This window comes from Melanerpes formicivorus, unplaced genomic scaffold (genome assembly GCF_026170545.1).
Source record: "Melanerpes formicivorus ecotype bairdi unplaced genomic scaffold, bMelFor1.0.p_v2 SCAF_8, whole genome shotgun sequence".
Classification (NCBI taxonomy): Eukaryota; Metazoa; Chordata; class Aves; order Piciformes; family Picidae; genus Melanerpes; species Melanerpes formicivorus.
This window is the reverse complement of record NW_027142360.1, coordinates 1,008,410-1,031,588: the sequence shown is the minus strand read 5'-3', so window position 1 is coordinate 1,031,588 and position 23,179 is coordinate 1,008,410. Positions and strand designations below refer to the sequence as shown.

The 23,179-nt window shown below is 49.6% G+C and overlaps 1 protein-coding gene across 1 annotated transcript; it reads right to left on the bottom strand.

The window, feature by feature from the left end:
- Window positions 1-3,127: 3,127 nt before the first annotated feature.
- Window positions 3,128-22,003, bottom strand: CCDC77 (coiled-coil domain containing 77). The gene is made up of 11 exons (XM_068141785.1): window positions 21,676-22,003; window positions 20,149-20,362; window positions 17,978-18,120; window positions 14,374-14,470; window positions 13,222-13,288; window positions 12,389-12,483; window positions 9,415-9,563; window positions 8,829-9,069; window positions 7,219-7,344; window positions 6,971-7,123; window positions 3,128-5,378 (listed from the first exon to the last, which is right to left on the bottom strand). The coding sequence occupies exons 1-11, from the start codon at window positions 21,720-21,722 to the stop codon at window positions 5,232-5,234; spliced, it is 1,479 nt and encodes a 492-aa protein (XP_067997886.1). The 5' UTR covers window positions 21,723-22,003; the 3' UTR covers window positions 3,128-5,231.
- Window positions 22,004-23,179: the final 1,176 nt, after the last annotated feature.

Here is a 23,179-nt window from a genome sequence, read left to right as displayed (position 1 = left end):
GGGGCAATAACTTCAAACTAGAGAAGAGCAGATTGAGATAGAATAGAATAATAGAATAATAAGCCAGGTTGGAAGAGACCTTCAAGATCATCATGTCCAACCCATCAACCAATCCAACCCACCCAAACAGCTAACCCATGGCACCAAGCACCCCATCAAGTCTCCTCCTGAACACCTCCAGTGATGGTGACTCCACCACCTCCCCAGGCAGCCCATTCCAATGGGCAATCACTCTCTCTGTGTAGAACTTCTTCCTAACCTCCAGCCTAAACCTCCCCTGGCGCAGCCTGAGACTGTGTCCTCTTGTTCTGGTGCTGGTTGCCTGGGAGAAGAGACCAACCTCTGCCTGGCTACAACCTCCCTTCAGGTAGTTGTAGAGAGCAATAAGGTCACCCCTGAGTCTCCTCCTCTCCAGGCTAAGCAACCCCAGCTCCCTCAGCCTCTCCTCACAGGGCTTGATGTGAGGAACAGGTTTTTAACTATGAGGGTGGTGGAACACTGGAACAGGTTGCCCAGGGAGATGGCTGGGGCCTCATCCCTGGAGATATTCAAGGTGAGGCTGGACAGGGTTCTGGCAACCTGATCTAGTTGAGGATGTCCCTGCTGAGTGCAGAGGGGGTTGGACTGGATGAGCTTTGGAGGTCCCTTCCAGCCTGGACCATTCTGTGATTACTTAGATTTCTTCTGCCAGCTGTGGTAACCAGGGTACTGTTCACCTGCATTTCTAGGCACAGTCCTGATGCATCAATTTGGGATTTACTGCAAATTGCAGTATAGGAAGGTCATAAGGGATGTTAAGGTTTTGTTTTGTTACTGCCATGGGTTAGCTGTTTGGGTGGGTTGGATTGGTTGATGGGTTGGACACGATGATCTTGAAGGTCTCTTCCAACCTGGTTTGGTTTATTCTAATAAAGGTTTATTCTAACTGCTGTTTGGTGGGGTTTTTGGCTTGTTTTGTTTGTGCAACCCTGCTGACACAGCAGACATTACTAGAGTTAAGGCAAATACAGAAGTGCTGAGTTCCCACAAATATTGCACAGATATAATCACAGCTGGAAAGCCAGGAGGAACTATTAAGTGATTTCCTGGTAGCTTATGTCATTATGTTTCATGAAGTTCTTATGTGTCACACCTAGTAATCTATTAAAACAAGTTACCTTCTCCAGAAGTGCACTCAGTTCTTGATTTGAAGACAGAGATGTAGAATTTGCACCTCTCCTATGGAGGCAGCCTGAGAGAGTTGGGGTTGTGCAGTCTGCATAGGAGAAGGCTCTGAGGAGACCTTCTTGTGGCCTTCCAGTAGCTGAAGTGGGCTACAAGAAAGCTGGGGAGGGACTTTTTAGGGTGTCAGGGAGTGATAGGACTGGGGGGGATGGATCCAAGCTAGAGAAGGGGAGATTATTTGTTAGGAAGAAGTTGTTCCCCATGAGGGTGGTGAGAGCCTGGCACAGGCTGTCCAGGGAGGTGGTGGAAGCCTCATGCCTGGAGGTTTTTGCAGCCAGGCTGGATGTGGCTGTGAGCAACCTGCTGCAGTGTGAGGTGTCCCTGGGCATGGCAGGGGGATTGGAACTGGCTGATCCTTGAGGTCCCTTCCACCCCTGACAGTTCTGTGATTATGTAATTTGTTGCCTCCACACAAAGCTGATTACAATGAGGGGAAAAGCACAATCTTATTCTTAAAAGTATGTGTGTGTAACTTCAGGTTCAGGCTGCCAGCTCTTGCTTAAGCCTTTCCCTGCTGGCATAGAGAGGCCTTTGGTAGTTTTTGATCTTCTGGATACCTGCATATTAATCAGTCTGCTTAACGTGAGGAGCTCTTACACAACCTTTTCTCTTCTGCTGAATCATCTGGGGCTCTCTGCCTTGCCCACTATTTCAACATCCTCTCCCAAATGCATGCACTCCTTCCTTACCTAAATAAGGCTACACAATCAAATTTTCCCCTACTGCCCATTTCTCTCTCCTTCATGGAGGAAACATGAGCATTTGTCCAGTTCTGCCCTTAAACCTCTCCAGGGCAGTGTCCATATTCCTGGCACCAGGCATTTTGGAGATCTTTCAAATCCTCTGATCCTGCACACAGGGCTTGGCCTTTAGTTGTATCAAAATGCTCTGAGCCATACACTGCTAACTTCAAGCAGCAAAACCCCTAATCAGTCCTAGAAGTAAATACTATTTCTTGGTTTCTACCCAAAAATGGGGGAACTGACTAACAGAGGTCTAGGAACCTTTCCCAGGAAACCCTTTTGGAAATGCCAGTAATCCTTGACTGACACCTTAAAGGGTAGCTGTCAGGGGGAGAAAGCACCTGGGTTTTTTAAAGCAGAGCCCTGGCTGGAAGGCTCACATCTGTGTGGGCAACAAAGCCACATTCCACTTGAGCACACAAAGAGCTGCACAATGCTTTGCCCTTCCTGCCCTTGGACAAATAGATGAACTTCCAAATAAAATGGATTTACAGATCACCACTGCTACCAATACAGGCTAGACAGGGACTGGCTTGAGGGCAGCCAGAAAGCCAACCACATCCTGGGCTGCATCAAGAGGTGTGGCCAGCAGGGTGAGGGAAGTGATTCTGCCCCACTGCTCTGGTGAGACCCCACCTGGAATGTCCACTGCTGGAGCCTCTATTACAGGAAGGATCTGGAGGTGCTGGAAGGTGTCCAGAGAAGGGCCACAAGGGTGAGCAGAGGGCTGGAGCTGCTCTGCTATGGAGAGTTGGGGTTGCGCAGGCTGGAGAAGAGAAGGCTCTGAAGAGACCTTCCTGCGGCCTTCCAGTATCTGAAGGGGGCTATAAGAAAGCTGAGGAGGGACTTTTGAGGGTGTCAGGGAATGATAGGACTGGGGGGGATGGAGCAAAACTAGAAGTAGGGAGATTCAGGAAGAAGTTGTTCCCCATGAAGGTGGTGAGAGACTGGCACAGGTTGCCCAGGGAGGTGGTGGAACCCTGGAGGTGTTTGCAGCCAGGCTGGATATGGCTCTGGGCAACCAGCTGTAGTGTGAGGTGCCCCTGGCCCTGTCAGGGGGGCTGGAACTGGCTTGAGGTCCCATCCAGCTCTGACAATTCTGTGATTTTCCTGTAGCCCCTAGGCACAGGAAGAGGAAGGGTTCAGAGCCTAGTGACACATTCAGACCAAAGTTCACTCTCCAGTTTGATTCTGACACACGAGCAGGGACATTAGGAACTTTGTCATTTTATTCTGTTCAGCCTTTCAAGTACTAATGAATAGGGGTAAGGAAGTCAGGAAATTAAACATTTACATCCTTCTTCCCCAATACATCCTCTCAGTCTTACAAACCTGAAAGTCAAAGTGAGGAGAATGTAACTTCACAGGCAATTCTTCAGCTTCTAAGAGTTAAAACCAAACAGAAACCCATTTATTTCTGTAAGCTTGAGACCTTGCTGTTGGCTCCCCCTCAGCTGAATTGCAGTAGATTGATCCTACTGAAGCAGTGGCTAACACTTCATTGCATAGCAGTGTTCAGGAACAGCCTTCCAGGAGCTGTGCTAACTTGGAACTCTTCAAAGGGGTAGCATGTCATTCCATACACAAACCTCACTTCACACTGCCACAGTCAGCTAAGGCTGAGTGAGACTCAGAAAGGGACAGCATTGTTTGCTCAACTTTTACTGCCCCATAGCATCAGCACTCAAGCTGTTCATTAGTTGCTTTCTGAACAGTTCAGCATTTTCAGCTGCACTGCTCAGTGCAACACACTACAGCCTCCTGCACACTGGAGGAGGAGTTGAGCATCTGGGTACAGACTGTCATCCACCCACACTGAAGTCTGTTTTGATGAATGTCACCTCAAGAACACACAGAAAGATAAAAGCCACAGTCCAGGAGGATGAAGGACAGCAAGCTTGTCACAAAGGATAGCCAGCTGAAGTAGGCCTTCCCTTCCTGAGGCATTTTCCCCTCCTGAGGCACTTTCCCCTCCTGCATAGCTTTAGCTAGTGCTTATAAACACAATTTTCTCCACATCTTGCCAGCACAAGAACATCTTTTGCTTATTTACCTCTCCCAGACACTGAGTGGGGATCTCTATGGCCACCACAGCCAAAAGAAACTGCCTGTTTTCCCAGGCTAAATTCCTTCCAGCTGGAAAGGAAGTGCTGGGAGCCAACAGGTGTCTATTGCAGAAAGCTCTTATCCTGCTTCTGTCCCATTTAAGAAGGTAAGAAAGGCACAGTAGGCCATAGAGGCACTTTGCTGCTCTCAGTCTACAAGGTGGACAATATTTGGTGATGCCACAGTGAAAATCTCAATGCCTGCAATTACAAACCATCCTGAAGTCACCCTTGCCATGATTTCACCTGTTTGCTAGGATTGTGATGTGCTGATGTCTGGTATGAAGATAATCATTGTACAGCTGGAGTTCCATCTGCAGGCACCTGCTCCTCCAGCCCACTTCCAGCTGCAGCTCAGCAGCAGCAACTGCTGTAGCAAAAGCTGACCATGACTGTTGGTACATAACCAAGGCACAAATAAAAGTGGTGGTTGAGAAGGATACCAGGTGTCCTATTATGGCCTTCCTCTGTGTGTTGTGATAAAACCAGAGGAAGGGACTGAGGACAGTCAATAGTGTAGGATTTCCTACAGGTGGAGGTGTTGCAGAGGAGTTCCAGACCAGCTTTTCTTTTTCCACCATATTATGTCAGTCAAGTTTGTCCTGATTAGGTCAGACCCAGGCACAGGGAAGCCATTTAAACAGAGTGATACTGTCAAAGGGAGAGTCAGACATCACACTTCCCTACATCCTTTCTATACATGGTCTTCCATCAAAGAACATGTTCAACCTGAAATGCCCAAGCACCAAAACCAGAGCCATTTCAACCCCCTGTAAAAGCTGCTTCTCACACAGGAAAAGGTCAGTCAAGCAATTCCAGGTCTTGGCCTAGATCTTTCCATGATTATTCATTTCATTATAACCATGAATGTGGTTTAGAATATGCTGCAAATAAAGGTGAAGGCCAGTACACACTGACCCCTAGCACAGATGTGAGAAGTCAGAAGCAGAGTCCTGATCTATCTGCCATCACATCAGGTGTCAGCTGCCATCTCCCAGGTGCAGCACCAATATGATCTGGCACCTCAGGAGTGGCTCAGGTAGGATGTTATAAAATTAACTGCTGCCACTGGGTGCCAGAAAGCAGGCAGCAGCTGTGTGCCTACTCCAGCTAGCAGTGCCCCATTGCTGAAAGCAGGACAGCAGCTAACACCTCAGCTTCAGACAGCCCGCAGCTCGTTCTCCAAGGCATAGATTTTTGCCTTTAAGGTCTTCAGCTCTCCTTGGATTCTGTGAGTCAGTCGGTTTCCTTGGCAGATCTCGTGGAGGATTGCAAGATCCTGGTCTGGTCCAATGTTCAGAGTCACCTAAAGGAGAGAAACACAGGTTAACAAGCCAAGCCTGGACAGAATACCATTTAGAGTGTGATGATGAGAATGAGGGAGAGAACTTTAAAGCAGACCCTTTGTGGCTAGCATAAGGAATGCTTCAGCTTATCCCTAGGCTAATGCAGATCACCAGTAGAAAGGTGCTCCAGGAAGAGAAAGAACAAAGCTTTTATACATCAAGACAAAGAAGAAACCAGGATAGAAGATCACCAAGTTGACTCATGATCTGCTGGCTTCTAACTCCTGTGGTATTTAGAGACCCTCAAGAACAGACAAGCTAAAGAATATTTGTAAACCAACTTTTAGGTAGCTCCAAGAGCTTCATGCAGTAGGATGACATTTTGTCATCTTCTGCTACTAGATCTAGAGGTGGCTTAAGTGCTGTGGGCAGCCTGCTGCCTCCTGAACTGCACAGCAGCAGTTCCAGTACAATGCCCAGGCCATGCCATATGGCCATACTGAGCTGAACAAAGGCTGCTGGATAATCAGCCCTGCTACTTTCAGCAGCAGAGTAGCACAGCCTTAGGAGCTGCTCTCAGGCTTCTCTCTGGACCCTTTTGGGTGTCTCATTGTCCCAGTGTAGTTTTGGGTCAAAGATACTAATATGCAAATTAGGAACTGTCATCATCTGTAGCCATTTTGACATCAAGTGATGAGAAGGATTTAAAGACCACTGAGGATTTCTACAATTGTTTTGTTCCTCTGCCCTCTTGTGGTTAGAAGTGTAAAGAAATTAAGGCTAGAATTAAGAGCACACCCAGACAGACAGATGAGTCAAGAAGGTGTCACAGAATTTCTCCACCACTCATATGCTCTTTGGTCCTTAAAGCTTAAAACCCCTCAGAGCAATTAAAAAAACAGACTAAAAAAAGAATCAAAGCTTTAGATTAAGGCCATTTGTCTTCACTGTGTGGCAAAAGAACAAGAGACAAGGGAACCAGTGGCACCACCAGACTGCTGAAAGGGTCTGTTGGACAATACTAACTGACATCATCCTCTCAAACCTAGCTTGGGTAAATCTCTCATCCTAAACTCCAAGCAGCAGCAAGGTTGTGCTTTCCATCTAAGCTGCTCCCATGTTCAATCTACACGTCTGGAAGCTACTAAAGAACACACAGCTTCAACCTCAAGACCTTGTTCCTGCAGAGTTACAAATGAGATGCTAACAGAGGAATAGCCACAATACTCACCGTACTTCAGTACAGGATCTCCCTCTCACTGGAACAAACCAAACCCTACAGTCCCCAGAAGGAAAGGCCAATCACTGTTTTCTTTGCAGGATATACTTCTGAAACCAATCACTGCCTTACAGCTTTGAGACAGCAAAAGGAGCTACAGGCAGAGAACAACTTTCAGGGTTGCAACTGAGGCACACAGCTAATGTACAGCCAGGGGAGTTCTGGGGAGCTCAATGCCTGACTGATTAACACCGAAATTGGTTTTGCTTCATGAAAGGGCAAGTAGTGCCTAACACAAAGGGGCTCATTTCCCGCTCTAGGGAAACTCCAGCTGTGTTTCACTACTGTGAACACACCTCTGCAGGATAAGCCTCAGAACTGCTTAGCTATTACCTTAAAAAGCTGCTTCTCCACATCTTTCAGCTTCTGCTGGAGCTGCTTAATGTCATTCCGGAAGCCTTCCACTTCCAGGCTGCGACGCTTTTCCAAGGCCTCGTAGCGCTGCGTCGCCAGCTTCAGCCGCTTCCCCAGCTTCTCTGAGCGCTCCTATGGAGATCAGAACTCAATAGAACTCTCTCAACCCCTTTTGAGGGAGGCTGGAAGATCATCACAGAGCTGCCAAACAATTAGAGACTGATTACCTTGAAGAGCTCTCTGCCAGCATCTGCCTCCTCACGAATCCTCAGCAGCTCCCCTTCCAGAGCGACACACTGCTCCCTGTACATGTTTGAGAGGTGCTGTTCCTGCTTCAGCTGCTCTAGCAGTGACTGGGACAGAGGAGGAACAGACAGAACCAACTTGAAAGGCAGTGCTCACAAAGTCTCCCCTGCTCTGGAACAGCAACTATGCTAGACTGACACTAGGACAGGCAAACGGAAGTGAACAAATGGATCAAAAGCTACCAAAATGAACGTGCAAAGGACAATACTCTAACACCACTTTGTGGTAGCTTGAGGCTGGGTGCCTGTAAGAAACCACAAAGCTGAAGATCTCCAGAGGCTAGAGAGTGACCAGGAGGTGGACTGGGAAGTGTATTTCATTCCCATATGTCCTGCATCCCTACATACAGGCTGTGGTTTCAGTTTTTGTCTCTTTTCCCTCCCTCTCTCCTCCCAGGAGGACACACAGGCTGTTCTCTCCTGCAGGGGAGGCTTGGAGTCAGCCTTGGCAATGCTGTCAGTCAGGCCTGGAGCAGCCTAATTGGACCCTGGGGCTGCCAAGCTGAATTTTTGCTGTGTCACAATGGTGTGGGGTATGGAGGGCAGAGAGGCATGGCAGGGAGGGGGCATGAAGGCTTGGGTTTGTTGGCCTGGTTTAAAGGGAGGTTTGTGTAAAGCTTTGGCTTAATGGGCTTCTGTGTTAAACCCAGAGTGTGGATCTTGTGCATTTTATATGCTTTGTACTGTTTTGTGTAGCTGTGAACAGCACTCCCCTTTAAACTTTCCAACCCCATTCAGTCCTTTCTGTGGTTTTGTTTTGCCCCTTTTGGAAGGGGTAGAAGAGCAATCTGTCTGGCCCTAAACTAAGACACTCCTCCATTACCAAAACCTCCTTATCAGATTACCAGTTCTCCACCACTGCTTGTCACCAGTTAAGGAGCTCTCTCCTCTTCCCCTTAAAATACTGCTCAGCTCATGCTGCAATTCCTTTTCACAGCTGCTCACCCAGTACTGCATTTCAGAAGCATTTGCATCAGTGGTAAATTAAAGCAATTTCCTAGGGCCTGATTACTTTCCAGTTCCTTGCTGCCTGTTTACCCACTTGAGCTCTCCCACTCGCTCAGTGGAAGAACACCAGAAGTGGAAGAAGAATCCTGATTACTGTAGAAGAGCTGGGAGATACCAGCTGAAAGGACTCAGGCTCTCCTGACAGCAGCAAGGAAGACAGAGGCACTGCCTTGTGAGTCCTTTAGCTGAGAAACTTTACACCCAAAGTAAGGCATGTGCAACAAGAGGGTTAAGAACTGTGGGGGTCACACAGCACATGGATTTGGTGTGGGTGTTAGAGAAACTGACAGTGAAGTGCTGCCATAGATGCCAGCTGGACATTTCCCCTCAGTCACAGGCAGTGTTGGTTTGGAGGCAGGAGAGGTTTTTTCACATTAGTGCCTACAGCAACAGAATTTATGGCAAGCCCTTACAGCTTTGAAACAGCTGTTAGCTGCTACCTACCATGGCAGAACCCAGATGCTTCCCATTTTCTAGTCAAAGCCTGTCTGACAAAGTGCCTCTGCCTAGGACAAAACAGTTACCTTTATTTCTCTGCCATGGAGTTTGCAAGCTCCAGCATCCGCTGGAAGCACCTCCTTAGGATGTCTCTGCTTATTCTCTCTTCCTGGCTCCTTGCTGCTGTGCTGACCCAGACCTCTGTCAAGTCTCTTCAGCAGACTGTCCTTCTCTGCTATCCAGGCTCTCTCTTTGGCTCTGGCATCGAGCTTGAGCTGCAGAAAGTCACGGGTGCTCTGGTACAAGAGATCCTGAGTCTTATGCAGCCTGTACAAAGGGATCCCAGCAGAGGTAATTAACTTCCTTCCCAGGCCCTACATGCATTTGCTCAGTCATCAGTGCACGTAGAAAGAAGCATGGAAGAAAGAGATAGGTGCTTCCCTCGAGAGCTTAGCTCTTCTCATCTAATGAAGGCAGTGATCACCTTCCCCTGTGAAGCAGGATTTTTAGGGTGCAGATGACTCCACTCATCTTGCACACAGTACCAAGCAGATGGCTGCATGCTCTGCTGCTCTGCCTGCTGCAGGGGGTGACCCACTGAAAGCCAGAAGATCTCCATTGTTCCCCTCTCTTCTCATCTCATGACTACACCACAGTCACTCTCACACTTACTTATCTGTTACAGTTTTGATCTTGTCCTTGTCCCTCTGATGCTGGACCTGGGCTTCCTCCATGTGAATCCTCCTGTCCTCCAGTAGTGCCTTAACCTGTTCCTTGGATAATCTTGTCTGTTCTTCTAGCTGAGCTTGCAGGGCTTCCACCTGCATAAGCAAAGGCATGACTGAGGAAGACCTCACAGTCTCTTGCTAGTCTCTTCTAAATGCAAAGATTCAGAACAAAGACTCCACCCAGTAACACCCTTGAGAGCTCCAACTTCTCCAGTTCCTGGCCTTGCTGGAAAGCTGTTTCAAACAACTGAAGCATTTTAAGGAGAAAACAACTCATGCTACAGGCCAGACAGGCATATTGTAAGCAACAATAATAGATCAGAGATTGGAAAGATTTAAATTGCACCCAGGGTGTGACAATTCTTGTGCAATACACAGAGACACTTCTGTCCCTATGCTGCCATCTCCCAGGGAAGTGGTGATATCAAAATAGCTAAGTTGCATGAACTTGTTGCCTTCCTAGATCTCAAACACAAGGAATCACTCAACTAGGGGGAGTTCCTGAATGTAAACAAGCTGAGAAGGGAAGAGGAGGGATGCAGAGAATCCTCACCTAGGGCACATAGTCAAGGAGATGAATTGAAACAAGTAATAGCAAAAGGTGCATTTGGCCTATGTGTAGGGAAGCAGCTGAACAAACCTAGGGAGTGTTCAGGACACTTCTGCTGCAGAACAGATCATAGAATCAGCCAGGTTGGAAAAGACCTCAGAGATCATCAAGTCCAACCTATTACCTAACAATAAACTATGGCTCCAAGTGCCACAGCCAATCCCCTCTTGAACACCTCCAGGGATGGTGACTCCACCACCTCCCTGGGCAGCACATTCCAGTGGCCAATTACTCTTTCTGGGAAGAACTTTCTCCTCACCTCCAGCCTAAACTTCCCCTGGCACAGCTTGAGACTAACTAGCCCCTAGGTCAGCCATCACTGCCCTTCAACAGCAGCAGCAAAACATTACAACTAGCAAACCAAAGAAAAATGTGTGCTGTACAACTTTGCTCTTCAATTGGTTTTGATTCATCTTTCCTCATGTTTTACATAAAGTCTCTGCTGTCTCCCCCAGTTGATGACTCTGTGTTTTATCCTTGTTCTGTTATGCCATCTACACCTTTTCTTTCACTGAAGTCCAGCAAAGGGACCACTGCATTCACAAAATCACATAATCATTTTGGTTGGATGAGACCTTAAAGATCATCACTGGAGAGAGTCCCAGGGAGAGCCACAAGGAGGATTAGGGAACTTGAGGATCTCCCCTGTGAAGAGAGACTGAGAGCCCTGGGACTGTTTAGGCTGGAGAAGAGAAGGCTGAGAGGGGATCTGATCAATGTCTATCAATAGCTGAGGGCTGGGGGGCAAGTGGAGGGGGCCAAGCTCTTCTGGGTGGTGCACAGCAATAAGACAAGGACCAATGGATACAAACTTGAACAGAGAAGGTTTCAGCTCAACATGAGGAGAAACTTCTTTACAGTGAGGGTGCCAGAGCCCTGGAGCAGACTGCCAGAGAGGTTACGGAGTCTCCTTCTCTGGAGACTTTCCAACCCCACCTGGATGCATTCCTGTGTGGACTGCCCTGGGTGATGCTGCTCTGGCAGGGGGTTGGACTGGATGATCTCTGGAGGTCCCTTCCAACCTCTAATGTTCTGTGACGCTATGATCAAGTCCAACTGTTAACCCAACTCCTTTAGGTCATGACTAAGCCATGTCCCTCAGCACCACCCCTTTCCAGAAGGTGCACAGGTCCAAGAACTGCCTACACAGGCCCAGAACATGGCCTGCATGACTGAGAACATCTCTGTCACCCAAAGCTCCTGCCTTTGGGAGAGGACAAACTGCATCCCAGCAAGGCTTGGAGCTGTATGGAGAACATCTGATACCAGCAGCCCTGTCCTGACCTCTGGGGTGCCTGGCCCTCCAAAGACAAAACCAGTGCCACTTCTCTGTCCAGGCTTTAATGAGGGCAGGAAGAGCTGGCACAGCTCACTTGAACCTGAGCCTGGCATTGAACTCCTGACCCAGAAAGCAAAGCCTCCAGGACCAGGCAAATCCCCTCAGCCAGCCCATCCCCTCCCTACTAGGGCATCTTACCAGGGCCACCTCATTCCATCTCAGACACATTGCTTTTATCAGGCTTCCACAAAATACCCAGGCCTGAATAGCATCTGTGGGTTTAATGTAAATTCATAGCCACAATCAAATTATGGGAGATAACATCACTTACTCTATACTTAAATGCAACAAATCCCACCTGACATCACTGCAACATCTGATTGGGTAAGCTTCCAGACCCAAGTTCTTACATCTAAGTCTACACCCATGACAAAACTGAACCCAACCCCCAAAAAACAGCTAAGTGAGCAAGTGAGAATCCACAGGAAGCTGTGTGGACATAAAACTACAGAATCAGAGTGTTTGGGGCTGGAAAGGACCTCAAAAGCTCATCCAGTCCAACCCCCCTGCCAGAGCAGGAGCACCTAGAGCAGGTCACACAGGAACAGATCCAGGAGGGTTTTCAGTGTCTCCAGAGAGGGAGACTCCACAACCCCCCTGGGCAGCCTGTGCCAGGCTTCTGTCACACTCACAGGGATAAAGTTTTTCCTCCTGTTTCCATGGAACTTCCTCTCCCTCAGCTTCCACCCTCGCCCCCTGTGCTGGTATTGGGCATCCCCCAGCAGAGCCTGGCTCCAGCCTCTGGGCACTCACCCTGCACATGTTTATCAACAGCAATGAGGTCAACCATTGGTCTCCTACTCTCCAAGCTCAAGAGCCACAGCTCCCTCAGTCTCTCCTCATAAGGAAGATGTTTCACTCCATTTTTATGGCTCTGAATGGCTATGTCTACATCTTACCTAATCAGACATTTGTCTCCATTTCTTGGACAGACAGAAGTGACATCCACTGGTTAGCAAATATCTTTACCTGAAGCAGAAGTGTTTGATTATCTCTCTGGTATCTCTCAGAACTTTCTTTTTTCTCTCCTTTAGCAGCTTGTTTTGAAGTGCTCCTCTTGGTGTCTAGAAATTCAACAGAAAAGGTTTTTTCCACATTATGTGCACTACCTTCCCCAGCAAGGAGCATTTTATGTGCTGGCAGGCCTCCAAGCACAGCAAAAGCTTGCCACTGCTACAGTCACAACAGTCTCTAGTAAAGCTAGAGCCAAGTTTCAGCCCTTATGGTAGTCACCCCATTTCTCCTCATGCTATCATACCACACTGTGTGTGCCATCTACTCCTTTTCTTGGCACATACAGAAAGTAAACTTCACCTATTGCCTTAATAAATGATGAGCAGACAGATGACAAAGCTGCACAAGCATCAAGCCTTGACTGAGTTTTGAGCTCCTTGAGCTAATTCCAGTCCATTTGCAAGAGGTAGTACTTTCCAGAGAGAAAGCCATTAAGTAGGTGCACAGCCCCAGACTGATGTTTGTACTGAAGGTAGGCAGAGCCCCACACCTTGGAGCAGCTGTGGCTGAACCCTGTTCAGGTGGCACCTGCACAATTCCAGAACAGCCTTGCCACAGTCACACCAGCTCCTTTTCCCTAGCTGAGCAGATCATGGCCATCAGGGCCAGGTCAGGTGATTTCCAAAGGTTCTGAAGGGAGTATTGCATGGCTAGGTGTGTGCACATGGGACACTTAGGGAACTTAGCTGAGCTGTTCACAGGAAGGAATTATCTTGGTGCACTGGCCAGACACAGAGAAACAAGTATCATCCCCAGCTGAGCTGCTGTTCAGCAGCTTGGTGTGGTACCTGCTTGAGAAGCATCCTCCCTTTCCTGTGACCCTCTGGATTTGGCTGGCCTTTGCAGAACAGTGACCTACAGAAACAAGATCAGATATTTGCCCTGAACATCCAGCTCCTCCACAGCTGAAACAGCCAAGAACAAATCTTAATCAGTTCTCTAAAAGAACATCATTACCTTACTCCTATGAGGCAAATATTGACAAGTGCAATGCTGCTGTTGAAAAGTTCCCTTTATCATGGCTGAGCTCTGCCATTTCTGCCTCTTCCCCCACCCCCCACCCCCCAAAACAACTGGGAAGTAATCCTGCCTCTGCTGGCCTCATGAGGATGAAAACCAGCACTCTCAGCAGGAAAAGGAGCAATTGGGGCACAGAGGGGAAGAGGAAGGTGAAGATTGTTATTTCCTTCTTTCATACTCCTTTTTGCCTTACTGAGGCAGAAAGCCATGCAGCTTGATTTGTCACCATGGGCACTCAGACCACTGAACAAGCCTGGCATAAAAACCAACCAGTACAACTTCTGAAACAGCTGTTGAGCTGAAACTCACTTCAAAACAGGAGGCCACAAGGGAGCAGGTTACAACCCCAATGAGGCTAATGCTATGTCACAGGCCTGATTTTAGAGCTGCAGGGGATTTGAGAGCTCCTGTGAGATGTGTGACATAATCTTGCCTAGAGGAGATGGATCTTCTGTAGCCTCCTGCCCAGGAAATTGCTGCAGCAACCTCACCACTGTTTTATTCCTTACTGAGGCCTTCAGAGACAGGCACTCTAAGACAGTGGATCTTCAAACACTGTACCTGGTCACTTTCTGTACTCCCTTTATTCTTCTCTTTGTAGTGTTCTCTCCAACTTCTCAATGAGCATTTGCCACAGGGCTTCAAACTTCTATGTGACATGTAAGAGGCTGATAGGGAGATAAGGTTTTAAGGTTCACTGGAACTGATGCTAAGAGGACCTGCAGCCAGCATGCTTGTTCCTGCTCATGTGTGAGCTGCTATACTAAAACCTAGTACCACTACAGAGCTACAGCTTCCTCCTGCTTTGGGCTGATTAAGCAACTTTTGATTTGTGGGACAGATCTGGTCTGTGGCCAGCTGCTTAGGGTACAGATCTTATGGCAATCAAAAGCAGAGTTCTACAGGACAATGGAACTTGCCTTATGTGGAGGCTCCTCGTGAAAATAGGTAACTTCTCCTATGTCTGCTCCTACTAAAGCCAGGAGATGCTGAATTTTTCTCCTATCTCCCAGTTCCCTGGAATTCAAAGGCAGTGGTCAGCACATTGCTATTTTGAAGTACATCAAGACCCTTCTAGTTTCCTCATTAATATTTACAGGTTTCCAAAACACTGCAGTTCTGGAGAACATTGCTCACAAACCTCCACCAGTCTCCATGTGCTAACAACATCGCCAATTCCACTGGCACTGGGGAGCATTCCTCTTTTCAAACCTGACAACATTACCCTCCTGGGGTTTGAGAGAGCAGACAGATGCTCTTTATCCCTTCCCAGAGGAGGGAAAGAACAATGCTCCAGATTGGAAAGAACTGGAGATTTAAACAGGAGTACTGCTCACAGCTAGGTACAAAACCCAGCCTCAGCCCAGCTCTCCAGCCTGGGCTTACCACAGAACCTCATTATGCTAAAGCTTTCCACAAACCTTCCCCTAAACCAGGTCAAAACCCCAGGCCTTAAATGCCCCCTGGCCCCCCATACCTCCCTACCCAGGCCCCAATGACAGTAAAAATTTAACCAAGCTGCTCAAGGCCAAAAGCCTCCCCTGAAATAATAATAATAATGATACAGGTTGGAAGAGACCTTCAAGATCATCGTGTCCAACCCATCAACCAGTCCAACCCACCTAAACAACTAACCCATGGCACCAAACACCCCAGCAAGTCTCCTCCTGAGCACCTCCAGTGATGGTGACTCCACCACCTCCCTGGGCAGCCCATTCCAATGGGCAATCACTCTCTCTGTGTAGAACTTCTTCCTAACCTCCAGCCTAAACCTCCCCTGGCACAGCCTGAGACTGTGTCCTCTTGTTCTGGTGCTGGTTGCCTGGGAGAAGAGACCAACCTCTGCCTGTCTGCAACCTCCCTTCAGGGAGTTGTAGAGAGCAATGAGGTCACCCTTGAGCCTCCTCCTCTCCAGGCTAATCAACCCCAGCTCCCTCAGTCTCTCCTCACAGGGCTGTGTTCCAAGCCCCTCACCAACTTTGTTGCCCCTCTCTGGACACCTTCCAGCAAGTCAACCTCCTTCCTAACCTGAGGGGCCCAGAACTGGACACAGGACTCAAGGTGTGGCCTAACCAGTGCAGTGTACAGGGGCAGAATGACCTCCCTGCTCCTGCTGGCCACACTGTTCCTGATGCAGGCCAGGATGCCCTTGGCCCTCCTGGCTGCCTGGGCACACTGCAAATACCAAACAAGAGACAGAAATTCATGCTGGGAGCAGAAGAGAGGGGAAAAAAGCAGAACTGACTCTGCAGTCACTTTATGTAGAGGGGCTGGAGGCATTATGGGATGGAATAACAAAAGATTACATTTTTCCAGTGTCCACTTCCCTTCACCTCTCTGGTACTTGGAGGACTTCTCTATGGTTAAGGCTTAAACCCACAGCAGCTACCTAGGCCAGTACAGCATTAGCACATGGTGGCAAAGAATTTTCATGCCAGAGTTATGAGCTGCCTGGAATCCTTTCTGACACTTCCTTCAAACTGTAAGCATCCATAGTTTTAAAGCAGACTCTGCTAAGGGCTTCATCAGACCTTTAGTCACACTCTTGACAAGTGCCAGACCATACCACCACACATTTTTACTTATGTTCTTAAAACCTCAACAGAGAAATTGGTACCATCACCCACAAGCATTCTGAAGAAGATATGGAAGTCATCTGCCCCAGCAGCTACTCTGGTGCAGCAGGCTAGGCTCCAGCTCACCACTGAAAGCCTTTGAGATTGTGGCTGTCACACAAGCTCACAGAGCACTGTTTGCTTTGGGCTGCATTTGCTGTTTGAGCTGAAGGGTTGTTAAGGCTGAGGGAGGAAGCTGTGCCAGGCAGGTGCAAGGTCTGTGTACTGGGTTTGTGTGGCATGGTTTTGCTATCAGCAGGGCTGTAGGGGTGGCTTCTTGGAGAAGCTGCTAGAAACTTCCCTTGTGCCAAACAGAACACAATGATGTAATTGAAGGAACAGAGGGAACAGTCTTATGAGGAGAGGCTGAAGGAGCTGGGGGTGTTTAGCCTGAAGAAGGGGAGGCTCAGGGGGGACCTTCTCACACTCTCCAAGTACCTGAAGGGAAGCTGTAGTCAGGTGGGGGTCAGGCTCTTCTCTGAGGCAACTTGTGCCAAGAGGAGAGGGCATGGCCTGAAGCTGCACCAGGGGAGTTTTAGATTGGATGTTGGGAAGCACTTCCTCAGGGAAAGGGCAATCAGACACTGGAATGGACTGCCCAGGGAGGCAGTAGAGTTGCCATCCTTGGAGGTGTTTAAGGCCAGATTGGATGTGGCACTCAGTGCCAGGGTCTGGTCAGCCTGGTGGTGTTAAGTCTTAGGCTGGATTTGATCTCAGAGGTCTATTCCAGCCTCAGCAATTCTGTGAAAAGGATAAAGACAGACCTGCTGCTAGCCAAGACCAAGCCCATCAGCAGCAGTGGTAGCCCCTGTGTGGTAACATATTTAAGAAGGTAGGGGAAACCTGTACAGCAGCAGCTGGAAGAGCAAACTCTGCAGGCACCAAGGTGAAGCGATGAAGGAGGAGGAGGCGAGATTTCCCTGCAGCCCATGGGGAAGACCACAGTGAAGCAGGCTGTCCCTCTGCAGCTCATGGGGGTTTATGGTGCAGCAGATACCTGCCTGTAGCCTCTGGAGCACACCACTGCAGGCAGATGCCCAAAAGAGGCTGTAACCCTGTAGGAACCCGCACTGGAGTGAGCTCCTGGCAGGAGTTGGGACCCCACGGAGAGAAGGCCTCGCTGGAGCAGATTTGCTGGTAGGACTTGTGATTCCCACCCCCACTGGAGCAGCCTGTTCCTGAAGGACTACACTCCATAGATAGGACCAATGCTGGAACAGTTCCACAGAAGCTACAGCCTATGGGAAGGAGAATTTCATGGAAGACTGTCTCCAGTGGAAAGGATCCCATGCTGGAGTAGCAGAGAAGTTTGAGGAGGAAGAAGTGGCAGAGACCCTGTAATGAACTGACCACAACTCACATTTTCCATGCCCCTGTACTGCACAGGAAGAGGTAGGAAAAACAACCAAACCACAGCAGTGAAATTGAGCCTTGTAAGAAGAAGGGTGTGGGGGGAAGGGTTTTCAGGATTTGTCTCTATTTCTGTGTCCTAATGGGTCAGTAAGGGGTCAGTGATTTCTCCCTGCTCTTGTCTCAACCCAGGAGTCTTCCATGCTATTTTTCCTCTCCCTGTCCAGATGGGGAGGGAGTGATTAGAGGAGCTTTGATGAACCCACCACAACCTGCTTAAATCAAAATCTCCACATTCAAACTGTTAAGTCTCAAGTCAAACCTCAACCTGTGTTCAACTTCTGCTCTTCCTTCTGTTACCAGAACAGAGGAATAAAGAGTGGAAGCATATTTAGCAGCTGAACAGATTGCCTTCCACCTTTGTGACTGGTAACATTTCACAGGAGCCCCCCCCAGGAAATGCAGCATAATAGTTCCTCTGAAGGCTCCAGACCTGCATGAGAGCAGGAGCAGGAGCACACCCCAGAGGGCAGCTGCTATTGCCAGCGACCCATCCCACCTGATTTTCAGGCGGTCATTCTCCGAGCAGAGGCGCAGGACCTGCTCCCTCTCCTGGAAGAGGAAGACTTGCACATCACTCAAAGCCTTCTGCAGCTCTGCAACCTCCTCCTCTCGCTGATGAACTTCACACTGCAATTTGTGCTAGGCAGAGAGAAACAAGAATAAACCAAACCAGGTTGGAAGAGACCTTCAAGATCATTGTGTCCAACCCATCAACCAATCCAACACCACCCAAACAGCTAACCCATGGCACCAAGCACCCCATCAAGTCTCCTTCTGAACACCTCCAGTGATGGTGACTCCACCACCTCCCCAGGCAGCCCATTCCAATGGGCAATCACTCTCTCTGTGTAGAACTTCTTCCTTACTTCCAACCTAAACCTCCCCTGGTGCAGCCTGAGACTGTGTCCTCTTGTTCTGGTGCTGGCTGCCTGGGAGAAGAGACCAACCTCTGCCTGTCTACAACCTCCCTTCAGGGAGTTGTAGACAGCAATAAGGTCTCCCCTGAGCCTCCTCTTCTCCAGGCTAAGCAACCCCAGCTCCCTCAGCCTCTCCTCACAGGGCTGTGTTCCAAGCCCCTCACCAACTTTGTTGCCCTTCTCTGGACACTTTCCAGCAAGTCAACCTCCTTCCTAAACTGAGGGGCCCAAAACTGGACACAGGACTCAAGGTGTGGCCTAACCAGTGCAGTGTGCAGGGGCAGAATGACCTCCCTGCTCCTGCTGGCCACACTGTTCCTGATGCAGGCCAGGATGCCATTGGCCCTCCTGGCTGCCTGGGCACACTGCAGGCTCATGTTCAGCCACCATTGACCAGCACCCCCAGGTCCCTCTCTGCCTGGCTGCTCTCAGCCACTCTGACCCCAGCCTGTAGCACTGCATGGGGTTGTTGTGGCCAAAGTGCAGAACCTGGCACTTGGATGTGTTCAACCTCATGCCACTGGAGATGAAGGAGGCACTTGAAATGATGCAGAGTATTGGACAGCACTTACAAACCTCAACCCTGAGCATGTAGCTGGTACAGAACAACTGCCAGTTCCAGGGAATTATTTCAATCTCTCACAGAGGTAGGACTAGATGAGGGCAGCCTTGGAAAAAGGGTTAGAAAATCTCCAACAGGGAGTTCAGAGCCCTGGGAACCACTGTCACTGTACAGCAGCCAAACAAGGTTAGTCTCCAGCTTCCAGTGGTGGTTGTTCTGCACTGGCAGAGTGGCACAGGTTTGGGCAGTCTGATGTGAGCAAAAGCCTCCCAAAGCCTCTGTAAGAGCACTTACTAGGGAAAGGAATTACTGAAGCAAAAAACCCCAATGTTAAAATACCCCTAGGGTTCAGTACTATGAAGTCTGGTTAGTTACTACTTCATTAATGATTTTCTGTCTGGTGTGTAAAACTAACAAACCTTTCAGAACAGCACATTCCCCTGGGGGGAAAAGGCACTGTTTTGGAGCCTGCTGCTCTTTTGCCCACATGCTGACTGAAAGTCACTTGCACACCACATACTTCCTGAGGGCTTTCAGGCTGCTTCTAGTACACCTGGTACTTGAGGAGGCATCTCAAGCACCTCAGAAGTGATAAGTACAGAATCACACAGAATCTAAGAACAGTCAGGGTTGGAAGGCACCTCAAGGATCAGCCAGTTCCAACCCACCTCCCATGGACAGGGACACCTCACACTAGATCAGGTTGCCCAGAGCCCCATTCAGCCTGGCCTTAAAAACCTCCAGGGATGAGGCTGGGCAACCTGTTCCAGTGTCTCACCACCCTCATGGGGAAGAGCTTCTTCCTAACACCCAATCTGAATCTACCTATTTCTAGTTTTCCCCCCCCCCCCCCCAGTCCTATCACTGCCTGACACCCTCAAAAGTCCCTCCCCAGCTTTCTTGTAGCCTCCTTCAGATACCAGAAGGCCACAATAAGGTCTCCTTGAAGCCTTCTCTTATCCTAACTGAATAACCCAAATCTCTCATAGAAGAGGTGCTCCAGCCCTCTATTCCTTCACAGGCATGTTTCTGCTTGCATTGCCAGAGAGCTAGAAGTCACAGTCAAGCCGCTGAAATCCCCTCGTTTCTTCTTAGCTCAATTACTGGGACATCTGACACCAGATGCTGAGTTTGCAACTGAAGAAAAACATTGTACTCCATCACCATTCAGAAAACTCTTTTCCTAACCTGCTCATCATATGTTTCTCTGTATCTCTCCAGCCTTTGAACCAAATCCTCATGCTCCTCATCAAAGTCAGCGATCTTCTTGCGGTAGTATTCCAGCAGCTCGCGGGAGGGACGGAGAAAGGCCAAGCGCTCCGACATCGAAGGGAGAGGAGTCAAGTCTTGACTTGGAGATTGAGAACTAGCCTTTGTGGATGAGACATGGGGGGTTGCCAGCCTGGACAGAAACAGTTTCTAAGGGCATGTAATCTTCAGACAATAACATTGAAAACCCCCACACCAACTTCCTAAAACAGCTAACCCCAGCCTGCCAGCTTCGACATAGCTTCAAACACATCAGCTCCAGGGGTTAGCAGGAGATCATGGCATTCAGAACCAAAAAGCTTTGATATAGAATAGCCTGCAGGTTCACTGTACTGTGGAGAGGGTACTAACTGATGGAAAAGAGACAAAATAACATTGTTGAAGGAAACTCTCATAGGTTATTAGAGGAGAATGAATGTGAAAGGAAGAGGAGGAAAGAAGACAAGGAGGAAAAAAAAGGAGTCAAAAAGTCCATTGTGCAGTTAGAAGCAGCTGCCTCTGTAAAATAATGAGGAAGACATCATCTGTGACAGAATCACTATCTGATATCCAGAGAGAAAAACACTCACTGGATGGCTGAATAAAGACAATAACCCAGGCTCTCTGATGCACCAGAGGCATGTCTAAGAACCTACTTTCCTTTCTGCTGTACTTGATGTTCTTATCCACATCATTTGTCCACCCTTGGTAATCAAACAGAAGCTTCCAATTTCTTTCATCTTGTGTTAAGTACTTGATGGAAGCCATATCAATACTCAGTAAAGCAAAGCAAGAGCATGTATGGGCAGTCACAAATCTCATTCGATCTACTCGAGCACACAACTTGCCAGTGGATCTGCGTGCATCCTGCAGTCTCTTGGAGTGTGTTCTTTTCACTGGTGATGCTGAACTGACAACTTCTGGTTTAAATGGGGAGCAACAGAATAAAAACTAAGAAACCTTAGCAAAACCACCCTCCAGAACGTGACTCTGGGGGCAGGGGCAGAGCTTTGAGCAGTGATGTGCCAGGGGATGCTGAGGAAGCGGTGAGCACTGTGGACCAGCTCACCCAAGCTGCCGGGATCAGAATCCAGGCGGCCGTGCCGGGCTCCTGAACTGCAGGCACCGCAGTAAAGCACTCGAAACACCAGGTCATTAACACATGAAGGAGCTCCCCCACCGGCTGTGCCCAGACAGGTCTTACAACACCCCTGGACAAGCAAATGCCAGCAACAGAAGGAAACCAGAAGAAAGAGAAGGTAAGATAAGCAGGAGGAGAAGGCTTTATTACTGCCCTGGAGAGCAGCAGAAGGGCGCAAGGGCAAGGCAGCACAGCAGGCCCAGCGGCTGACGCAGCGGTGATTGTCATTAACCCTAGCTACCGGCCAGGAGGCAACAGCTCCGGAGCCAAAGCCCACGGAGCAGCTTCAGCGCTGAGTGGCCGCGAAGGCAGCCCCTCGACACTACCTTCTGGAGCGCAGGGAGGTCCTCCCGGAGCAGTCTGCCGCACTCATGGGCCGGGCTCACCGCAGGCACGGGACACAAACTTAGAAGGGCTGAGGACGGCTGCTTGCGGCCCCAGGCAGCCCGGGAGGCCGGTGGAAGGGAAAGTACCCGGCGGAAAAACGCCTTGTGCGCGTTGCAGGCGCCGCTGGGAAGGGCCACGGCCGCACAGAAGAGCCGAAGAGCACAAGAGGGACCGCGCCGCGACAAGCCCCAGCGACAACGCACCCGCCGCAACCGACCCACAACTTAAACGGCCGCACAGCCTGCCGCCCACCGCTCCCTCCAATCACAGCAAGCCTTCCACGCGGCCCCACCGCCTCCACCAATCAGTGCTGGCGACACGGGCCGGTGGGGGCACCGCGCCGGCGCGCCTTGGGTCGCGGCGGTGTGGGGGCGCTGCGCATGCGCGGGCCACGGTGTGCCGCTGGCAGCGCTGGGGTTGGGCCTGCGCAGCGGTTGGGCCTGCGCAGCCTCGGGCCGGGGTGAAAGCGGCGTTGTCGCGTAGGAGCCGTGTGCTTGTGGGCATGGCAAGCCTGAGGGCTCCGGGCGGAACAAACGCGACCTGCAGCGGGGACTCCTTTCATCAACAGCGGCCCGGAGAAACAAACGTGCATTTGACGTTGAAAACGAACTGCAGGCAGGGGTCGTGAAGCACAGCTTCAAGCGCTGCTGGAATAGCCACGTGGAGTGTTTAGTCATCGAGGTGCCTTTTGTTTTTCGTTCCCCCATGTATCTCGCCATACACAGGGTGTATGTATGTGTGTAAGGAGTGCTTAGTGTTTTTCTCGCAATGTATGCACTGCAGCATTTCCTAAGTGTGCTGGAAAAGACCCTGCACACTTCTAAACCAGCCTGGGGGGGTTAAGCGTTTCTTGAACCTTCTGTGCTACTAAAAGGCTTGATCACAAGGCTGTGGAGTTCTTCAATTCTCTCAGTAAGTAAAGAAAAGATGAAGGTAGATCATTCCTTGGGCAAAGCCATCCACTGGGACCAGGAGAAGGTTGAGAGGTGTATCTGTGAACCTCAAGAGGCTCAGCAAGGCTATGCACAAGTTCTGCACCTGGGTTGCAGCAGTTCCTGGTGTCGATACAGGCTGCAGGGTGAAGGGATGGGGAGCAGGTTTGTGGAGAAGGACTTGAGGGCACTGGTGAATGAAAAGCCAGATGTGAGCCAGCAATGTGTGCTCACAGCCCAGAACTGCATCCTGGGCTGGATCAAGAGAAGAGTGGCCATCAGTGTGAGGGAGGTGATTCTGCCCCGCTACTCCACTCGGCTGAGACCCCACCTGGAGTACTGTGTCCAGCGTTGGGATCCTCAGCACAAGAAACACATGGACCTGTTGGAGTGAGTCCAGAGGAGGGGCGCAGAAACGGCCAGAGAGTTGGAGCAAGGCTGAGTGAGTTGGCATTGTTCAGCCTGGAGAAAGCTCTGGGGAGACCTTATTGTGGCCTTGCATTATATAAGG